The sequence below is a fragment of the Mrakia frigida genome (genome assembly GCF_051309035.1).
Source record: "Mrakia frigida strain ATCC 22029 unplaced genomic scaffold BDY24scaffold_28, whole genome shotgun sequence".
In the NCBI taxonomy this organism is placed as follows: Eukaryota; Fungi; Basidiomycota; class Tremellomycetes; order Cystofilobasidiales; family Mrakiaceae; genus Mrakia; species Mrakia frigida.
Genome location: NW_027481253.1, coordinates 229,530 through 250,007, shown reverse-complemented (window position 1 = coordinate 250,007; position 20,478 = coordinate 229,530). Strand labels below are relative to the sequence as shown.

The 20,478-nt window shown below is 55.6% G+C and overlaps 4 protein-coding genes across 4 annotated transcripts; 2 read left to right on the top strand and 2 right to left on the bottom strand.

Moving 5' to 3' along the window:
• Positions 1-5,633: 5,633 nt before the first annotated feature.
• On the top strand, positions 5,634-7,732 carry BDY24DRAFT_147357 (uncharacterized protein). The gene is made up of 5 exons (XM_076636112.1): positions 5,634-5,868; positions 5,970-6,236; positions 6,529-6,670; positions 6,782-7,138; positions 7,262-7,732. The coding sequence occupies exons 1-5, from the start codon at positions 5,835-5,837 to the stop codon at positions 7,584-7,586; spliced, it is 1,125 nt and encodes a 374-aa protein (XP_076494252.1). The 5' UTR covers positions 5,634-5,834; the 3' UTR covers positions 7,587-7,732.
• A 3,147-nt stretch (positions 7,733-10,879) lies between these two features.
• Positions 10,880-11,797, top strand: BDY24DRAFT_343386 (Vta1 family protein; the record flags this gene model as incomplete). Its single annotated transcript, XM_076637517.1, has 5 exons — positions 10,880-10,991; positions 11,077-11,168; positions 11,304-11,431; positions 11,529-11,613; positions 11,711-11,797. Coding segments are annotated over 5 exons (504 nt in total), but the record flags the coding sequence as incomplete, so codon positions are not given.
• A 1,141-nt stretch (positions 11,798-12,938) lies between these two features.
• BDY24DRAFT_417423 (uncharacterized protein) lies at positions 12,939-16,716 on the bottom strand (the record flags this gene model as incomplete). Its single annotated transcript, XM_076643707.1, has 14 exons — positions 12,939-13,026; positions 13,115-13,166; positions 13,244-13,367; positions 13,463-13,556; positions 13,644-14,095; positions 14,160-14,287; positions 14,351-14,439; positions 14,518-14,642; positions 14,714-15,203; positions 15,292-15,347; positions 15,427-15,492; positions 15,570-15,587; positions 15,664-16,581; positions 16,708-16,716. 14 exons carry the CDS (start codon positions 16,714-16,716, stop codon positions 12,939-12,941), a joined length of 2,709 nt encoding a protein of 902 aa, XP_076494250.1.
• A 418-nt stretch (positions 16,717-17,134) lies between these two features.
• On the bottom strand, positions 17,135-20,448 carry BDY24DRAFT_417422 (uncharacterized protein; the record flags this gene model as incomplete). Its single annotated transcript, XM_076643706.1, has 10 exons — positions 17,135-17,197; positions 17,284-18,165; positions 18,256-18,411; positions 18,512-19,058; positions 19,143-19,200; positions 19,279-19,371; positions 19,451-19,621; positions 19,723-19,918; positions 20,006-20,032; positions 20,098-20,448. 10 exons carry the CDS (start codon positions 20,446-20,448, stop codon positions 17,135-17,137), a joined length of 2,544 nt encoding a protein of 847 aa, XP_076494249.1.
• Positions 20,449-20,478: the final 30 nt, after the last annotated feature.

Genomic DNA, 20,478 nt, shown 5'->3' with positions numbered 1-20,478 from the left:
CAACCCAGGGTCCCTTGAACGGTTCTTCCTCCTCGGTCTCGTCCTCCTCAGCGTCTTTGGTTCCTCCTCCTCCTCCTCCAACCCAACTTCATCCCGCGTCGCCAGAGTCCTCCCCCGACCGCACCCTCCTCACTCCTCCTCAATCCGACTACATGTTCCCATCGTCTTCCTCCTCCTCCTCCTCCTCATCCAACTCGTCCCTCCTGCATCTCGGAGCCGGATTCGGGAATCCCGAGGGAGGAGCGGCCGCGGGAGGGAGAGGAGCGAGAGGAGGAGGGTTGAGCTTGCCTCCAGACCATTTCGACAGGGATTCCTCCAGAGCAGACAACGCAGACGACGGGAGATCCTTCGGAAGGCGAGATCCCTCCCCAGCTTCCGAGTCGAATCTCTACGAGAAGTCCAATTTTTCGTCGTCGGCGTACGAGCCAACAACGCCAGCCGCTCTTCATCGTCAACAACTCCTCGCGTCCGACCTCTTCCCTCCCACCTTCGACGAAAACGTCGTCACAGCTCCGACGAAGAGGCCGTCTTCGTTCTTCGGACTGGGGAAATCGTCGTCGTCGTCGAGCGGAACCGGAGGAGGAGGAGGAGGGATGTTCTCAAGGTCGAAAGAGTCGAGACCGTCCGGACTCTCGAAGCCTTTGATGTGGGAGGACGAGCCGAGCCGAACTTCAGCCGAAGCAGCCACGACGGTACCTCCTCCTCCAGCAGCTCCAACATCAGCAGTCGCTAGGAATCCTCTCCGAACCTCGGCTCCCAAAGTCGTTCCTCGTCCTTGGGATCACGCGTCGGATTCCACTCCTCTCTCTCCTTTCGTCGTTGATCCCTCCTCCACCTCCTCGGGTCTATCCTCCTACACCTCTCCCACTCAACCAACCTCCGGAATCCCATCGTTGCAAACCGGATCAACGCTCTCTACCCTCCCCAGCGCGTCGACCCTCCCCTCGTCGACCCACTCGAGAGCCAACACCGCTTCCTCCTTCACCTCGACTTCAACCGCTTCCTCTCGAAACCCTACCGCTACCATGCCCTCTCCTCTCCCCAAGTACCCAGCTGCTCGACAGACCTTCAACCAGTGGCTCGTCCTCGCCGCTCCCATCAACAAGAAGCCTCAACCTCCTCCCACCGGTCCAGCTGGATCCTCCTCTAATCATCACCCTAATAGTCTGTTCAGTTCGAAGAAGAAGGGGAAGGAGGAAGCCTGGAAGAAACGAGTCCTCGTCTTGACGGCTTGGAAGGATACGATCCCGAGTGCGACTGGAGGTCAACCTACGACGCGAGGAGGAGCAGCTCTTCACATCTTCAAGGACGATTGGAAGTCCGCCGTCGAGGAAGGGAGGATGCCGTTGATCGCTGGAACGGGAGTCAGTTTGCTGGATGTTACGACGGGAGCTGGAGGGAAGGGATTGGTGCTTGGAGTTGGGTTTGGAGAGCAGGATGAGAGAGGAGGGAAGCGAGCTGGAGTTAGGAGCAAGGACGAGAGGGAGTTGGGCTTCGAGAAGATGTGGATCGTTCAGTTCAACGACGAGTGAGTTTGCTCTTTCTCTCTCAGGGGTTTTCGTCTTCGCACAACGCTGATTCTAGTTGGTCTTTCTCTCAGGGCTACGCTGAAAACCTGGATCGAAGAGCTGAGAGGATCCCTCGTGGTCGAGAGGTGGGTCGTCCTCCCGCTCTTTCCCTCCCGTCTTGTTTGGTTGTGCAAAACCCTCTGACCGACTTCTTTTCTTCTCTCCTTCTTCTCTTAGAATCATCCAACACCCATCTCCTCAACCAGCCGTCATCGCTCAATTCGCTCCTACCGTCGAAAGGAAGCTCGTTCCCCAAGAAGAAGTCTCCAACTCAGCCACCACCTTCGGTTCAACGGAAGCCGTTCCTCCTACCAGTCCTCCTCCAACCACTAGCGGAAGCTCCACCATGGGACTCGCATCCTCCCGAATCGACCTGCATCATCACCACGGTCAATCCAACCCCAGTAGCGCTTCCTCCTCGTTCACCGCTCGCAAAGCGTCTCTCCCTGCTCTCCCCGTCGAATCCACCACCGATTCGAACCAGATCACCTCGTCTCGATCCAGCGGATCCATCGGAGCCTCGTACTCCTTCACCTTCGACCCTCAGAAGTTCCCTCTTCCTTCGTACCCTTGCCTTCGAGCGTCCCTCCTCCCGATCGCCGTCCTCGCTACTCACGTCCACAAGAAGAGTCAGGCCGCAACCGACATGGTTGGGCCCAACCCTCAGCCTTCCATCAGCTCGCTCTTCGGGAAGACGAGAGGGGACGCAAGTGCCTACTGGAAGGGAAGGATCATTGGTGAGCTTTCTGTTTGGTTGGGTTCGGGTCTCGACGCGTTTCCGTCTCCTGAAACTGACCTCCTTTCTCTCCCTTGATTGTTTTCGCAGTTCTCACGTCCTTCCAAGCGACGACGACGACGGTGGATGGTAGTGCTGAGCCTCAGAAGGCTACCTACGGGTGTCTACACCTTTTCAAGACTGAAGGAGCTTCGGGAGTCGAGGTTCGTCGAGACGATCAACGATCTCTTCTCGTCCTGCCGTTTTTCTCGCTGACCCTGATCTCTTCTTCTTCTTCTTCTTCTTCTTTCTCTTATCTGCAGGTTGGGAGGATGCCCCTCTCGAAACGAGTCAACGTCTCGCTCGTCGATCCTCTCTCGCCGGAGGGAGTCAAGGCTGGAGAAGGGAGGAAGCACGTCCTCTCCATCTCCGTCGGAGGGAGTGATACTGACGGGAGGAAGGCCAAGATTGGAGAGGGTGGTGTGAGAGGGAAGGAGGAGAAGGAGTGAGTTCTATCTCACGTCGTTTCGAGGATCGTACGAGATGATCGAACTCCCGCTGACGATTCCTCTCGTCGTTTTCTCCTTCCACTCTCAGACTTGGAGCCGACAAGAGGTGGATCATTCAGCTGGGAGACGAGATCACGCTGAAAGCTTGGGTTACCGAGATCAAGTCGTTGCTTCTCATCCAACGGTTTGTCCCTTCCTTCTCTCGTCGACGCCGACGAAAGAAGCCGGCACTGACTCGTTCCTCTTTGTCTCCTTTCTGATCGCAGAGCCGAACTCATGGGTCTCGGAGACGCTGCTCGAGAGCACAAGGCGTCGGGAGTTCCGTTCGATGGAGACCTAGACATCGCTCTCGCCAAACTCGCCTCCAGTCGCGTCGCCATCGAGAAACCAGCCAGCACTGCCCTCACCTTCGCTCGAACAGCACCACCCGTCGTCCTCCCATCTCTCTCGGAACCAGTTTCTACTCCTCTCCCTACTCGAACTCCTCCTCCTCCTCCCGTTCCATCCCCGTCGCCCTCTCCTTCCTCGATCTCGACGAGCACTCGAGATCACCACTCGACACCTCCTCTCCCCGAGTCGTCGACATCCACTCCTGCGCCCGAAAAATCCTCGTCCCCAGCTCCTCTCAAGAAGTCGACGTCCAACGGCCCTTCGTTCGCGTCTCGATTCGGTCGAGAGGCTCCTTCGACGATCACCAGTCCAATCCTCGTCGGATCCAGCAACCCCCTCGTCTCCCACTACGCCCAGAAGGATCCTCGAACCGTAGGACCAGCACACGAGGCGGATCCCTCGTTCCAGAAACTCCAAGCCTTCCTCAGGACCGAACACGGCTTGAGTGCGACCTCCAAGTCCAGGATCGAGGACGGGACCTTCACCGGAGCCTCTCAATCATCCTCCGAGGAGCCTTCTCCGACGGAGAGCAAAACCAGCTCGGCGAACGAGGAACCGTCGAACGAGCAGGAGGAGGTCTTGAGCGTGAAGGAGGAGGACGCGTTCCCTCAAATCCGAGACTCCCTTCGTTCAGATCGCCACCCCTACTCGGTCCAGAAGCATCAAGTCATCTCTACCATCGAATCGGAGCCGTATCGATCTACCAAGTCAGGGAAATCGTCGCACAAGAGGGACTCGTCGTCGTCGAACGCCAGTCAATTCTACGCCGGATCGACGCCTCTCGCAGGAAGCGATCTGCCCTCTCCCTCAACCGCTACCAGCAGCTACTTCTCGGGAACCGGATACCTCAACGAGTTCCTCGAACGGAAGCCCTCGACGGGATCGGCGACCAGCAGTCAACGAACGAGCTCGACAGGTCGAAGTCGAGAGAGGATGTCCATCTCTCCTCGACCACGCTCGACGAACGAGGTCCCTCTTCCTCCTCTCGACAGGTCGGACTCGTCGGATACTCAACGCCTCCTCGAAGAGAACCAACGGCTTCGAACCGAGCTCGCTCTTCTGGCGGAGAACGCGAAGCTCCGAGCAGAGTTGGAGGCAATGAGGCGAGGCTCTGGCTCCTCCGACTTATCGCCTCCCATCTCGAGGTCGAACTCAGGATCAGCAGGACGCCTCTCTCCCATGAACTCCCCAACCGGATCGTCGTTCAACCTCCACCCGAGTCAAGGATTCGACGCGTCTCGTCGAGGATCGCACTCGGCGCATCGAGGAGCTCCCGCCTACCCTCCTCCCACCGGAGGACTCCCACCCCCACCTCCCCTTCCCTCCTCCAGCGAGAACCGTCGAGCTCCTCCATCCACTCTCTCGATCCCTCCCACTCGAACCAAACGAAGAGGATCGGATCCTCCTCACAACCTCGCCCGAGAGCAAACCGCCGCCGTTCGTCGACCCTCTCTCGGACTGGAGACCCTTCCTGAGTTCACGGTCTCTCCTCCCGGGACGCTCCCACCTGGATACAAGCCTATTTCGTCCCATCGGTACCTCCCTCCAGCTCCAGCACCACCTACGGGAGCCCTTCCTCCCGTCCCTGCTTCTCCTCCGACCCAGAGCGACGATGGAGGAGTCTCCCTTTCTTCTTACCTTCCGTAGCTTTCTCTCGAGTCGATTTGCTTCGTCTTTTTCGTTATCTCTTGCCCTCGTCCCCTCTCTCTCTAGATGTATCGCTCTTGCTCCTCCTCTCTCGATCCCATCCCATCCCTTCCGCCCACCTCCCCGTCTCTCGCCCTGTCTCGTTACCTTGCGTTCTCTTCCTTGTCTTTGTTTTTCGGGCCTCTTGCTTTCCTCTCCTCTCTCTTGCTTCATCTCTGTTGCCTTCCCCTCCCTCACGATCCTCCCATGCCGTTCCGTTCCCTCTTGTTCTTCCCTCCGGTCTCTCTCACTCTTGATATCTCCAACCTTCCACCTTGGATCTCGTTGCTGGCTGCTCTCCTCGCGCTCTATATCTCTATACATCTACTCTTAATCTTCTCACTCCGTTGCGAATGACGGTGTCGAGAAAGAGTAAAAGCGACGAGGGAGAGTGCGCGACGCGTCGAGCGTGTGCTCGACTTTCTTCATTCTGGAGGCACTGCTGTGCCTACTTCTTGCACTACTATGCATGAGTATCCCACTGAAGGCATCTCTCGGCTTCATGCACCATTTGGGTTCAGTAGCAGCGTTATCAGCTCGTCCATCGAACTCAGGCGGCCTTGGGAATTCTAGAATCGGTGGAGGCAGGAGGCCAGGAAGAAAAACGTTGGAGCTCTTACCTATCAGTGCAATGCCGGAGTAGAGTTAAAGCTCTACTTACAGAGAGCACTTAGCATCTGAAAAGCTAGAGTCAAAAGAAAAGAAAAAAAAGGACGAAAGCGGAAACCGGTTCGAGTCGTCATTCTCCTCTTCCTCCCAACTTTCACCTTTGCTCCTTCCTCCCCTAAGCTCCTCCATCGTCCCCAGGGTATCCACATCCACTACTCCATCGAGAAACACAACTTTTCTGTCGGACGCCGTTCGTAGGAGCTCGAAACTCCGTCACACGACCCTCTCCTCCTTCCCTCCCTGAGCTCAGCTCTCCTCTGCCCTCCCTTCAACCCTCCTCCCTCCTCTTCCTCCGCTATGGTCCTCGCTCTCAACACCATCTGGAACGAAGGTGAGTCCGGCTTACGTTTCGTTCCAATCTGTAACTTTCTTGAGATCGAAAAGCTGATCCCAAACTCCACCTCTCCTCTCCTCCCTCCCTTCCTTTGCCAGGCTCGTACTCCGTCCGCGTAGAGAACTACCGCGATCGCTACTGCGTCGAGATTCCTCCTTCCCAAGAGGAGAAGTATATCGGAGCTCGTTGGATCGATAAGGGAGCTTCGAGGACGGTCATCTCCATCACTCTCGAACCGGAGGAGGAGGAGGCGAAAGGAGGAGGGAGCTGCATTGGACGAGCTTTGCCTCGAGGGAAGAGGCAGGCGGTCATCAGCTTGGAGGATATCAAGTGGGAGCTTGTTCTCACTGGAGACGTCGAAGGAGGTGAGTCGGAAATTTCCTTGCTCTTCTCTGGTTGGCGGACGGGTACGAGCGAATGGAAGGGAAGGTCGAGAGCTGAGCTCTCCACAAGAAGGACGTCGACCTCTTCCCTCTTCTCGATCCTCTAGAGAAGAAGTCAACTCTTCAATCATACATCAACCGCTAGAGATTGCTCTGTCGGTCTGAACGACCTTTTCTTCCTGTTCTTGAAGCAAAACACGGCCGCCTTGCTTTACTTCCTCCGAAGGGCACACGCTGACCTCCCTCCCCTCCCTCCTTCCCCTCCTTTGAACAGGCGAGATTCGTGTATCAGTCAACGGAAACAAGGATTTCGACATCGTCGTTCGCAAGGATGGCAAGATATCTCTCCGATGCTTGGGAGGAGCTTTCAACGGGAACAACTTCCAACAAATCGTCGACATCCCAACTCTGAGACTGTCAGTCCTCCCCTCTCACTTCTCCCTTCTCAACCTTCTCTCCCCTACGTCTCTCGAATCCATGCTGACCTTAATACAGTCTTCTTCGATATCTTCCTTCCTGCTGAACAGACCTCCTTCGACTCAACCTCCCTCCTCGTACTCTCCCCGCGCCGACGCCTTCTCTCCCTACCTCGACGACCCATCTTGCTCCTTCTCCCATTCCAACTCCAACGAACCCCAAACCCAACCCGTAGCATCATCTTCCTCCTCTCATCAGCAACCCGTTCCTCCAAATCCTCTCTCCGCATCCCAATCCTCGCACGCCCTCTCCGAACTCTCGCCCGACCTCATCCACCTCCTCGACGAACTCCGAAGCGATCAGCGCAGGACCCTTCAGAAAGAGCTCGAAGGCTTGGGTGCCTTTGGGCTCGCCGAGAGGCTGATGGTGGGAGGAAGGAGGTTAATGGGAGCAGTGGAGCCATCTGAGTGAGTTTTGTCTCTCCGCTTCTTCTTCGTCGACGCGTCTCAGTCGTCCTTTCTCCTCCATCGCACGAGCTCATCGCCCCCGTTCTTCCGCCTTTCTCCTTCCCATCCATCCCTCTGATGTAGATACCTCCCCATGACTGCCCTCATCAACGTCCTCGTCATCCCAGCCATCTTCCTCTTTTCGTACTGTCTCTCGGCGCGTCGAAATTCCTCTCCGACCTCTTCTTCCTCCTCCCCTCACCGTCGACGCTCACCGTTAGCCATCGGGGATTCAAACGGTGATTCGCTCACTAGGAGGATGATTCGGGAGCGTGCGGAGGAGATGTTGGCGCTGGGGATGATGCATCGACCGGGAAGAGGAGGAGGAGGAGGGCATGGGGAGTTCCCTGACGACGACGACGAGGCTCCGCCTCCTTACCCTGAGGAGGAAGGGAGAGCATTGTTCTGAAAAGACGTTGGGTGCCGACGTAGGGGCACTGTTGGGTGAGAAGAAGGGAGATTTGGTGGGGACTTTCAGCTCGTTTCATTCTCGTTTCGTTTTCTTGGTTTCTTTCTCGCTCTACATACTAATGACTGTAACGACTTCTCGACTACACTTTTTTGCGTCGGAAAGATATTCTCGCTGATTTTTCTTCCTCCTCTACAAGCCCTTAGCAACTGAAGTCAACTCAACCCCTATCGACGAATCTTTCCGCCCTTTCCCTCGCTCGTTCGCTCCCAACTCTCACCTTCCTCCCAAGATGCTCAACTCGACGACCGTCCTCCCTTCGAGCTACTACCGATCTTCAGCTCCCTTTCAGCCTCCTCCTTCTCATCTCTTCCTCGGTCGGCCTCAATCGACTCCTCAAACCGAGCAGGGAGAGATGAAGAGGAAGGCGACCGACTCTCCTGCTCTCGGCCATCGACCTCTCCATCCTCCTCCCCTCCTAGGCATCCCCACCTCAGCTCCTACCTCAGGAAAGCTCGACTTCAATCCTACCCAAGCACCACCAACTCGATCTCAATCCGCCGTCCCTACCACCGAAACACGACCTCCCAACGGGCCCTTCACCCAAGCTCCGCCTCCTCCCTCTCCCTCCTCCTCCGCTCCTTCCAACCCCAACCTCCACGGACCAGCCTACCACAAACCCTCCTACCGACCTCCCAACGCCTCCGAGATTCCCATCCCGGAAAGAACGCTCCATCTCCCTCCACTCAACGATCAAGCAGCAGCGGAGAAGAGGAAGGTGAAATGGGAGTTCACGTCGCCTCCTCAGCTCCCGAGTCCTTCGTTGTTGAGAGTCGACGGATTGACGACGAGGACGTTGCCGCCTCTTCCTCCTTTGAGAGAAGATCTATTTGACACGGTTTTCTGTCATACTTCTTATGCTTGCATGGTGAGTTATGGAGAGGGAGAGGGAGAGTAGAGGAGAGGTGACTGAGTCGAGGTTGGATTTGGGTTTGGTTCTGCGTTGGTTGATGCAGAAGAAGCAACGTGAGTTCAGAGGCTCTTTTTACCTCTGGAAAAGATTGGGGTGGGAGGAAATGGGCTGATCAAGGTCGTGTTGGAGGGTCGTGAAGCTGACCTTCGTCTCCCTTCGATGTTTGTTCTCAGCGTTCGAAGAACCCGAAGGAAACGCGATGTCAGCAGGAAAACCTCTTCTCCTAGATATAAATCATACGTCTCATACTGACCTTCAACCTCGTCCAAACAGGATGGACTACGAACGACTCGAGGTCAGTTTGAACAGAAGCGACGACGCGTCGAACGAACGCTTCTTCTTCCTGACGGTCTTCGCTCCTTGCCTTTCGATCATTTCTAGCACCTCGGAGACGCCGTTTTGGGATCCTGCATCACCGAGATGATCATGTCGATCTTCCCGAAAGTACGTAAACCTTCGTTCGGATGCACGACGGCTCGAACTCTCTCGTCTCTGACTCGTCCTCCCTCTCCTTCTTCAGATCACTCCTGGAGCTGCGAGTGTGCGTCTCGATGAGTCTGACTATCCGTGACTAGTGCAAATGACTGATCGATCCCTTTTTTGACGCACAGCTCCTCAAAGCAAACCTCGTTCGTTTCCGTCGTCTTCGTTCTTCTCCATCGAACTCAGCTCACTCTCTCTTTTCTCCCTCCTTTGATCAGGTCAACAACAAGAATGCTCTCTCTTCGATCTCAGCCTGCTATCATCTCCACACCAAGGTCAGTCTTGAGCGATTCAAGAGCCAAAGCGGGGAACGAGACGCGCTCGATTCAGACCTGCCTCCTCTCCCTTCTCTCCCTCCTCGCTTTCAGTTGAGAGCTTCCCCAGCTCAGCTCTACTCTCTAAAGTTTCAGACAAGCGTTAGAGCCGAGCTCTTCGAGGGTGAGTCGTTCTCGTTTTCGAAAAAGAGAGCCCAGTCACATCGTTTTGACGCGTTCTTGTCAACGTTTTGTGTTTCCTCCCTTCAGCTTACCTCGCAGCGGTCTTCAAGCAGTACGGATATTCCATGGCCAAGCTCTGGATCAACGATCTCTTCTGTCCGATCGCTATCGCTGGATACGAGTCTCTGATGGTAAGCCCTGCTCTTTCCGAGAAGCCTTGATCGAGCTTTCCTTCGCCTGAGCTTTTCGCTGCTCCATTCTCGTCGAACAACGACGGACAGAACCTTTTACCGGAATCGAAACTGATCAGAAAATCACACTCTTCGAACGACCAGGCTAAGCTCAATCCCTCCGCTGAAGGAGAGAACGTCAACATCGGTTTCTCGGCTCTCCTCGTTCGTCCTTTTCCCCTCCTTCTTTCTCCAGATCGACCCGACTAACGTCTCATTATTCTGTTTCTTCTATTCAACTCAGAACCAATGGTGCCTCCAGAACAAACGAACGCTCGAGTACCTCGAGGGACCCGAGGAGAGCACGGAAAAGGTCAAGCTCTACGCCCTCAAGCTTTTCATCGAGAAGGAGGGAGTGAGACAGAAGGATGGGAGTGTTCCTGAGTGGGGATGGCATGAGTACGGGCCCTCGTGGGGGAGTCAGGTAAGTTTGAAGAGAATGAAGAGGCCGAAGAGAGGAGGAGCTGAGCGCTGCCCGGTTTTTTGTTTCGTCTTCGCTCGCTCGAGCAGAAGAAGGTCATCAAGGTGAGTGCTTTCTCGAATCATCTCTTCTCTCGCACTCTACTGACTAGTACTCCCTTTTGCTTTCGGTCCGTCAGAACAAGTTCGTCCTCGCTCCCATTTGAAGGGCGACGCGTCGTGGTGATGACTGACTTCGTTCTGTTTTGTTTCTCTTAGCCTCGCCGCTCAAGCCTGCCACTCTCTCGGAATCGTGAGTTCTGCCTTTCGTCTCACAGTTACTCCAAGAGATGACCTCCCCTTCGCTTCTCTTCCTTCGTAGGTCGCTGAGATCGAGTGAGACTAGTATAGTGATTTCGACTTGTTTTCTCCTCGTCCGACCTTGATCTCTTTGCTTCTCAAGCAGGAGGGTTTCAAGGATCTACACCTCTGTCTTCACCTCTATCTTCTACTTCTTCATTGGTTACTCTATCCTCACTTTGAACTTCCGAGGAAATTTCTCCGGAGAGGGATCAGCGACGCGACCCTGCGAGATGACGAAACGAGCTCGACCTTCCAGCGGTTCGTCTCGCTTCGTTCCTCTCCTCCAACCGCTTCCGGCACTTCCCAACCCTATCTCCCCATTCTCTCCCTTGCAGCCTCACGACTCCTCTATATCACTCATTCTCAACTCGCCCAAGCTCGCTTTCGTTCCTCGTTAGACCCCCCAAGATGGACGACGTTTCCCTGCCCTCCGAGATCCCTTCCGAGCTCAAAGTCATCGACCTGCTCGTCAAACGAGCAAAGGAACTCAAGAGTCATGATCCTGTCATGGCTTACTGGTGTAAGTAGACATCCTTAGTAGCTGAAGGCGCCTCTGGGAGAAGTAGAAGCTGACCTTTCTGACCCTCCTTCCACTGATCGTTCAGGCTGCTTCTGGGCTGTCGAGGTCGGAGTTGCCGACAAGCGAACTAAAGCTGGAACTGCTGTTTTGATGGATCTACTGGATGCTCTAGAGAAGGTGCGTCTTCGGTTTGGTTTCGCTTCGTTTCCAGGAGGTGAAGGGAGGGACGTAGGGAAAGGAGGAAGGAAGAGAACGAAGCTGACCGCCCATCTCCTCCCCTTCCCTCTCTCTCTCTTCTCTCCGTTCGAACAGATGAAATCCATCCTCGCCGATAACGATGCCGTGACCAACAAGATCGCCGGTCAAGCTTACGTCGAAAACTTTGCACTCAAGGTGTTTGCCGGAGCGGACGATGAGGATCGAGCCGGAAAGGCATCTCCGTGAGTTCGGCCTCGAAGGAGGGAGGGAAGACGTCGACTTTCGTGCTGGATCGAGCTGACTTCCTACTTCTACGCTTTCGTTTCTCGACGACCTCAGAGCCACAGTCAGGAAGTTCCTCGCCGCCGCCACTTTCCTAGAGGTCACTCGATCCTTCGCTGATGACGGAGAGTACGATCCAGAGGTGAGCTCGTCCCCTCCTCCCTCCCTCCCTACCTTCAACTTCTCGCACCTGTTCTGACCCACGTCGCAAACCTCCCGGCTCGTCTCCCCTTTCTCAGATGGAAGCCAAGCTCAAATACTCCCGCTTCAAAGCCGCCTCCCTCTCCAAAGCTTTCAAAGCCGGAACCGTCCCTCAAGCTGGTCCTCCTCCCGCCGCGTCGTCCTCCGAACCCACACCTTCCTTCCCTTCCCCTCCTCTCGACAAGTCCGAAGCTGAAGAAGAACAAGACCGTCATCGAGAAACCTGGAGCAACGCCGCTACTCCTGGAGCGGTTGAGGACGATCGAGAGAAGCAGCTCGGAGCGAAGAAGTCGTCCCTCGCGAAAGACGAAGAGGAGGACGACGTCGAAGGAGTTCTCTTCCCTTCCACTCCCGGTCGAGTGAGATTCGCTGGAGTAGGAGACGACGACGAAGGAATTCAGGAAGGACTTCCGTCGTTCCCTGTCCCACCCGTGGAGGAGGAAAACGGATTGGACGCCCCTCCGCCTTCGGCACCTCCTCTCTCCCCACCTCCTACCACCCAACCTCTCTCTCCAGTCACACCAGAGAAACCACCTCACATCCAGATCTCCCCTCTCCCTCCTTCCGACCTTCCGGCTCCTCCTCAACCTCCTTCCTTCCCTGCCTCGCCTCCTCCTCCAGCACCTTCGCCTCCAGTCGTCCGAGCTCCTCCCCCCTCGGCAGTCAAACCACCAGCTCCGAAACCCGTCGTACCAGCACCAGCTCCTCGAGCGGCTGCTCCTCCACCTCCACCACCAGCGCCCTCGGCGTCGAGCTGGACTCCCGTCAAGAGGGACGAGCCGTTGACTCAGGCCGAGATCGAGAAGGTTCAGAAGCATGCGAAGTGGGCGATCTCGGCGTTGAACTACGAGGATGTGGAGACGGCGAAGAAGGAGCTGATTGAGGCGCTGAAGTTGTTGGGTTGAGGGTCGGGAAGAGGGATCGGCGAGAGGTCGTTGGGCGATGGAGGGAGGGATTGAGAGTTTGAAGGCCGGTAGATCTGGCTTAGGCGTGCGTTTCTTTAATCTCCCTACGTATGATTAACGAGTACGACGAAAATGCCCTCTTCTCTCGAGAGGCTCGATTTCGAGCGAGTAAAGAAGAGCTGCGTTCCTTCGACGAGAGCGGAGACGCAAAGCTTGACGCGTCCTTTCCTCTAAACGAGGCCCGACGAAGCTGAATGATGCTAGATGATTGATAAGACGTAGAAGACTGATAAGAGGCGAATGCAAGAGTAGGAGTGGAATGCTAGGCTAGGGGACTGAGAAGCAAGAGACGAGCAAGATATCATTCGACTTTGGGCGTCTGAAGAGACGACGACGACGAGATTGGCTTCCCTGCGAGTTCGGCGAGACGTTTGATGTGAGCGTTGTTGCTGGAGGCGAAAACACATGGTAAGGACAGGACGAGGTAAGCAACGCGTTTGGAAAGAAAGAAAGGGAGGAGGGGAAATTGGAACGAACAACTTCTGAATCTCATTCGCCTTCTTCTCGTCTCCGTTCCTCCTGAGCGTGTCTACGAAACGAGATCGAGCCGAAAGATAAAGGTCAGAACGAGCTCGGACGGGACTAGAAAAATAGGGATGAACTCACGTTCATACTTCTGACCCAACCAAAGCCCAAGACTCGCATGTCCTCCCGTTCCGTCTCGTCCGAGGGAGCGAGCGAGTTGAAGAGCGGTTTGAAGCATGATGAGGGATTGTTTCTCTCGGGTGTTCTGTTTGAAAAGAAGGGAAACGAATCGTAAGAGTTGAGGTCGAGAGGAGAGGAGAGAGAGACAGGAAGGGATAGCAAAGTGAGGACTGGACGAACGAGGAAGAGAGCCGCGGTAAGAGCAAGAATGATAGGTCGAGCAGTGTTGTCCGACGAAGCAGAAGCGAAGTCGAGGCAGACTTTGAGGTGTTTCCTGCGAGCGAGAAGGAAGACGAGCGAAGAATAAGTTCAGCTTCGAGTCGAGTGAAAGGATGAAGAAGAGGACGCGTCTCAAACTTACTTCGACTTCAAGATCTCTCCCTCCATCAACGCCGTCAACAGCCCTCCTGCAACTCTCAGCACCACATCCTCTTGTCCATCACCAGCTCCCAACGCAACCTCAGCTCCCACCGTCCCCGCGTTCCCCCAGCATTGCTTTGCAACCTTGATGCACTCCTCCCTCACTTCTCCCAACCTCCCCAACCCAATCATCAGCCCCATCTCTCCCAGTTTGGCTGCCATGGCAAGATCCGACATGCTGGGTGTGACTAGCCCGTCCGAGCTCGAGGTGGAAGAGGGAGAGGCACCGGAGGAAGGGTGAAGAGCGAGGTGATGAGCTGCTCGGTAGTACGAGAGAGCTTTGTCCTTCTTCCCGAGGGCTTGAGCGAGGTGGGCTTGGAGGAGGGTGATCCGAGCGGCGAAGGTGAGGAAGAGGGAGTGGTTTCGAGTGAAGGAGATGAGTTCGGAGAGGAGCTGCGGTGAGAGGAAGTCGGGATCAGCGCTCGAGAGAAGGGAACGGCAAGAGAGAGAGACGCACCTTCTGAGCTTCGACGAACTCGGATCGAATGATGCAGACTCCCAAAGCTTCGCATCGGAGTTCGGCTTCGAGGACGACTTTAGTCGCGTCCCATTCTTGGATCGGTCGATAGGACGAGCTTGGGGCGTCTGCGAGAGGAAAAAAAATGGCTCGTCAGGGAGAGTGTCGAGACGGAAGAAAGTGAGACTCACAAGTCATGTCCTGTTCTCCGGTCGCTGCGAGTTGCCTCAGACCTTCCTCGACGAAGACGGTCTTCTTGGGTCGTTTTCCGGTAGGATCCCTGATAGAAAAACAAGAAAAGCGGTCAGGACGCGTCGAACGAAAGAAAGCGGGAATCGAAAGGAGACGAGCGACTCACCTCTTGGACATGCAGGTAACGAGACAAGCGAGGATGTAGACGAGATGAGGAGGAGTAAAGCGGACGAGAAGAGAACCCTCCATCGTCGACGAAGGCGAAGACTGTTGCCCTGCTCCGATTGGGATCTGAGCAAAGAGAAAGCTCGAGGTCAGCGACGCGGTTCCGTGACTCGTTAGAGGTAGACTGAGAGGCTTACCTCCCAAACACCACCACCCAACCCTTCATCTCCCTCCCCTCCCTCATCCAAAACAGCATGCAAAGCCTTCACCATCCCCGTCGCCTTCGCTCCTTCTCCCACGTGATTGTAGACCATCGCCCCGAGGCACAAGAAGTGAGTGTAAACCTGCCTCTCCAGCTTCGACCTCACTGGTGGCACCTCCACCGCGACTTCCACTTCCACCTTCGACCCGTCCTTGAGAGGCGGAGGCGGAGGAGGGATGTACCCAACTTCCGAACCCAGCGCGTCGATAAGTTCTCGAGCTTGTCTCCAGCTGCCTTCCTTGACGAGGATTCCGAGTTTGGAGACTTGAGCGATGGTGGAGAGGGTGAAGTGGGATTTGGAGGTTGCGAGGTTCTGGAGGAGGGTGAGGGACGTGAGCGCGTGGGTGGTGGAAGAGGATTGAGGTGAGGTGAGGTGGTGGTTGGCGAGGGTCAGAAGGAGCGCGTAGTGCTGGTGGAGAGGGAGTCTGCGAGGGAAGAAAAGCGCTGAGATTCAGTCCGGAGATCGATAGAGATCGACAGGAGAGAGGGAGGGCGGAGGGAAAAAGAACGAACGACGAAGCCGACGTGAGAGATCGCTTGAGCGTCTTGATGGCGAACTTGGAGTTTCCCTGGGGAGACGAAAACGCATATAGACGCGTCAGAACAACCAGATCGTTGATAGAGCTTCGATGAGAAGAGGAAACTCACCATCAGCGAAGCACTCTCAGCCTGGAAGATCGTGAGTTCATGAAGGTACGACGAGAGGTGAGAGTGCTGACACGAGACGAAAGAGGGAGCGCGCAGGTCAACTCAGGCAGCAGTGTGGGGTTCAGAAGATGCTAAATAATCACCTTCCGACAGAGTATGATCTGAGAAAGCGAGAGAAGGTCAGCTCGAGCGAAAGAAACAACCCAACACACGCGTCGTCCAAAGGAAGAAACTTACTCCTTTACTGATCCCCACCTCCGTCTCCTTCAGTTCCTTCTTCCCCCTCTCTCCCCACTCCTCACCACCAGCGGCACTACCCTCTCCAGCACCCAGCAAAACCTTCGCCGTCTCCAGCCCAACCCAACCCTCCAACACCCTGAGCTCGACCTCCTCCTTCGGCGACAAGGACGATGAAGGAGCCGACAGAGCTGACCTCAGCAACGAAAGTGCGAGCAAGAAGTTGGGCAGAGGAACGATAGAGGGGAGTCGACTTCGTTTTCGAGGTACGAGGAGGGAGGTGAAGATGTGGGAGAGAAGAGGGAGCGGGAGGTGCTGTTGCTGGTTGGATGCTGAAGGTGAGGAAGGAGCTGGGCTGCCGATGGAGAGTCGTTTCTGGCTTGGGTTTCGAGAGGAGGTGGAGAGAAGAGGGGAGGATCTTGATGCTGATGCGTTCTTGTTCGACGAGGAGACTTGAGAGAGAAGAGAGGAAGGTGGGCCGAACTTCATGAGGTCTCCTCCTCCTTCCTTCTTTGTTCCTCTTGAGCTCTCCGGGACGTCAATCACCACCTCTACGTCCATCTCCATGTCCCCTGCTCCTAAAATCGAGCTCTCGTCTGCGTGTACGAAGGAATCCGATGCTGATGGACTTGGGATTCCGTGGGAGGATGCGTTCGAGTTCACCGAGTCGATAAGGGAGGGAGGTCGACGAGAAGAGGTCGAAGAGGTAGTGCCGTTGCTGGAGGTGGAAGTATCGGCTGCTGGTACGACTGCAGACGAGCTCCCCATCGAGAGACGAATCTTCTTGATCTTCTGAGGAACATGCGAGGAGGAAGAGGCGACGGGAGCTGCTCCGTCGAGGGAGGTGGTGGGAGGAGGAGGAGGAGCGGGAGAACGAGCTCGTTTGACAGAGTGGGAGGAAGGATCGGTGGAAGACATCTACAGGAAGCGAGAGGAGAGTCAGACAGTGTTCTCTGATCTCCGAAGATGGAGAGAAAGACGGGCATGGGATTGTGGAGAGGGAGAGAGGAGGAGGAGGAAGGAAGGGAGGAGCTCGCAACTCACGATTGTCATCGACTGGACCTCTCCGAGTCGGTTTCTGAGAAGAAAGCTGCTTTTGGGTCCTCCTAGCTTGCTTAGAAGTCCTTTGACCGATCCAGGGACAGCTGAATGCGAGTTGGAGAGATGGACGCGGTGGCGGTTTGGAGGAGGAAGGCTGAAATGAGTTCGACGCGTTTTCTGGTCTGTTTCCTCTCCTTTCCGTCCCTCTCTTTCGCCGCAAACAAAAGCATAATAGAGCACCTGAAACATAGTTTAAACCCTTCTTCTTACTTCAAAAACAAACTAGAGAGGGAGCGAAAAACAAAACCGACAAGAAACGAAAAGAAAAACGCGAGATGAATCCCTCCTCCCTTCTCAACCAACCAAGATCGTCCGCACGCCCTCTTCCCTTCCCTTCCTTCCTTCTAATTCTTCTCTCCATCCTGCGAGATTACACAGCCTTGAGGTCTTCGAGCTCAGGGAGGACGACGGACGCGAGCCAGACGAGGATGACCTGACAAACGACAGAACGAAAGAGAACGAGGTCAGCTTCGAACATCACCTCTCGAACGAAACGAAGCAAGAAAAGACGAGACTCACCTCAACTCTAGGACCCGAAAGAGGAATGTTAATCGACCCGAACGAAGCCGGTTTCCCCTGCCTCTTTGCCTCCGCCACCTTCTCCGCCGTCTTCTGCTCCCTCTCCTTCGCCTTGATTCCAGCCTTCACGATCAACGCCCTGACAGCCTCGAGCGACTTGACGAGATCGACGGGAGGAGGAGCATCCCTTCGGTTGGTGGGAGGAGGAGGAGCCGAACCGTTCCCGTTGGTGGAGGAGGACGAAGGAGTAACGCGTCCTGAAGCTGAAGCAGCGAGTTGAGGAGAGGAAGATCGAGAGCCTGACCCTCCTGCAACGGCTGATCCGTTCCCGTTGATGTGAATGGTGTTGAAAGAACCTGATCCGGAAGGAGGGGAGGAGGATCGTCCTGGGAAGTCGAAGGACGAGGAAGTGGCCGAGGAGGAGGGAGTGAGGGGAGAAGGGGAGGATCCGCTTGGGTAAGGCGAAGGGACCTTCGAAGCTTCGACGGGTGGCATGATCATCCTCGTTCCAGGAGCGTTCACATCCGGCGTCGCACCGAACCTCCATCCACCCAACAACCTCTCAAACACCTCGACGAACTCAGCCTGAGCCATCGATCTCGCAGGGAGGAAGACCGGGTAACCTTCGAGTCCGTCGACGAGGTGAGCGATCTTGACGTAGGAGTTGAGGACTGCTGGGAAGTCTCCCAGGAGGAGGTAGTCGAGAAGGATCGAGTAGTGGGATTCGACAAGGAGAGGGTGGTAGGTCGTGAAGGTTTGGGAAGCGGGCTTGCCGTCGGGACCAGAGAAGTCGAGGTGAGGGTTTCGAGGCCCTCGTTGAAGAGGGTCGTTTCGGAGCTCTTCGAGAGTGGTTTGGTCGAAGTGGATGGCAAGGGACTCCATCTGAGAGGAAGGTGAAGCAAGAATAACAAAAGGAGGTCAGTACGAGAGAGGGAACGAAAGAGAGGAAAATAAAGACGCGTCTGCACTGACCTGATCGAAGTGAGCGAGGAACCTCTCGTGATCCCGGATGGACTTCCGAGCGAGAGCGTGGACGTCCGTCTTCCACTTGTTGGTTCCGAAAACCTCTCGGTAGGCGTTGAGCTTCTTTCCGAACTTCGAACCCAAGGGACCGTCAGGGTTTCCGATCTGAGGGAGACGAGGGAGCAGAACAAAGAGTCAGCGACGCGTTTTTGAACCTTGAACGCCGAAAGGATGGATAGGAAGTCGAGAGAAGAAGAAAACTCACTTCGATACCACCGAACCGACCGTGAGAGAGGTTGCAAAGCCTCAACTCCATCCCGTCTCCAGGAGGAGTCCGTCCGACCTCCTCGAGCTTGAGCGCCGCCGACTCGATGAGCCAGACAGCATGCATCAAGTAGCTCGATCCTCGAAGGAACAAGCACTGGGGCTCGATAGGGAGAGGAGCTTCGGGTCCAACCGACGAGTGCTGCTGAGGCTTCTCGTTTCCGAGGTCGAACGAGTTGGGTTGCCTAGGGATCGCCTCGATTTCCTCCATGTGAATTCCTCCAGAGGTCGTGACGAGAGCCGTCGAGGAAGCGGTGGATTTGCCCTTCTTCTTCCCGTTGGCTCGAGCTTCCTCTCGAGAGTGATGCTGACGTCCCTTTCGAGCAGCTCGAGCTTCGACGAGAGCGTGGGTGAAGTCTCGCGCTCCTGCGGCGTACTGGTCGAGGAAGACCTTGACGATTCCTCGAGTCCGGTAGAACTCGAGACGATGAGGATGAGCGTTGATGAGGGAGTCGAGGACGTCGGTGGTGGTGTTCTCGGCGACCATCCTGAGGGAAGGAAGGAAGAGAGCGGAGGCGATCAGACTCGACCGGGACGAGACTAGAAGAATGGAGAGGAGGATTGAGACTGACCTGGAAGGGATCTTCTCGTGGAAGAAATGAACATAGAGAGCGTCGGGATTGGTAGGGTCTGATGAGGAGTCGTGAACCGACGAGAGTCAGTCGGGCGACCGGCGGGGAAGAGGAGGGAAGGAGAAATCGAGCTCACCTATCCGCAACACCTTCTCAGCCAAATCGTCGAGAGCACTAGCTCCCTGCATGACCATCACACTGGCAGCGATCTCATCCCACTTGTAAGCCTCTGAAGAAATATATCTTAAAGCTCAATCAGCTCTCCAACTCGAACAAAGAGCGAAGGAAGGAAGCAAGGCTGGACTGACCGGCGAGGCGTTGACAAGCGAGAGCTCGAAGACGATGAGTCCGGATAGCAGACATCGACGGCTCCCGACCGTTCTTGTTGGGGGGAAGATCGACCTGAAGGCTTTGACTGCTCATAGACGAGAGGTTGAAAGCCGAGAGACCACTCGACGCTCGGACGGCAAGGTCGGAAGCTGGAAGAGAGGTGAAGGGAAGAAGAGGTCAACACTCGCCCTTCTGACGGCTAAACCCATCATCCGACCTGAGACAAGCTGAAGAACAAGACGAGACTCACCTTCATCTACGAGTCTCCTGATGTTGATAACACTCCTGAAGACTCCAGGGTCGATGGGAGGAGGAGTAGGTCCCTTGTCTCGTTCCTTTCCGGATCCGCCAGTGAGGAGCTTGGAGGGGATTCCATGAATGTTTCGAGCAGGGACAGACGAGAGGGAGATGGGATCAAGATTGAGGGAGAGAAGGGACTCGAGAAGCTGTAGCGAAGGAGCGAAAAAGGCGTAAACAAGGGGCAAGGAAGGAAGGGACGGCAAGCTCAAAGGAAGGGAGAGGGAGAAACGAACCTCGACGGGAAGTTGAAGCCATGGACCCTGTAGAAAAGAGAAAAGTCAGCTCAAACTTCGACGAGTAGATGCATAGAAGGATCTCTGCTAACATGGTAGGCCGAGATGTGCCTCCAATGCTTGTTCCTCGAGATGCACAAGACTGATTGAGGTTTGGGTTTGGGCTTCCTTCCTTTCGCCTTCTTCTCCTCGAGATCCAAAAGCTCTGCAGCCTTGATCATCTGTTCCTCCTTCTCCTCCTCAGACAGCTTGGGAAGCTTCTTGGCTCTCTTCTTCTTCTTCTTCTTCTTCTTGGGAGCGTCCACGAGAGAAGATCCTTCGACGGGAGCGTCGTCGTTGTCCGGTCCTGCCTCAGAGTTCTCGGACGGGGAGTCGGAAGTCGTAGGGGGAGGAGGTTGAGGTGGATGTAAGGTTGTAGAGGACGAAGAGGAGGAGGACGCCATCGTGGGCGCACGAGAAAATGAGGGGGTACG

Coding starts and splice junctions, on each gene's coding strand:
- BDY24DRAFT_147357 (XM_076636112.1), top strand. CDS start 5,835: ATGGTCCTCGCTCTCAACACCATCTGGAACGAAG. Junction 5,869..5,969: donor CAACACCATCTGGAACGAAG/GTGAGTCCGGCT, acceptor TTCCTTTGCCAG/GCTCGTACTCCGTCCGCGTA. Junction 7,139..7,261: donor GGAGCAGTGGAGCCATCTGA/GTGAGTTTTGTC, acceptor CCTCTGATGTAG/ATACCTCCCCATGACTGCCC.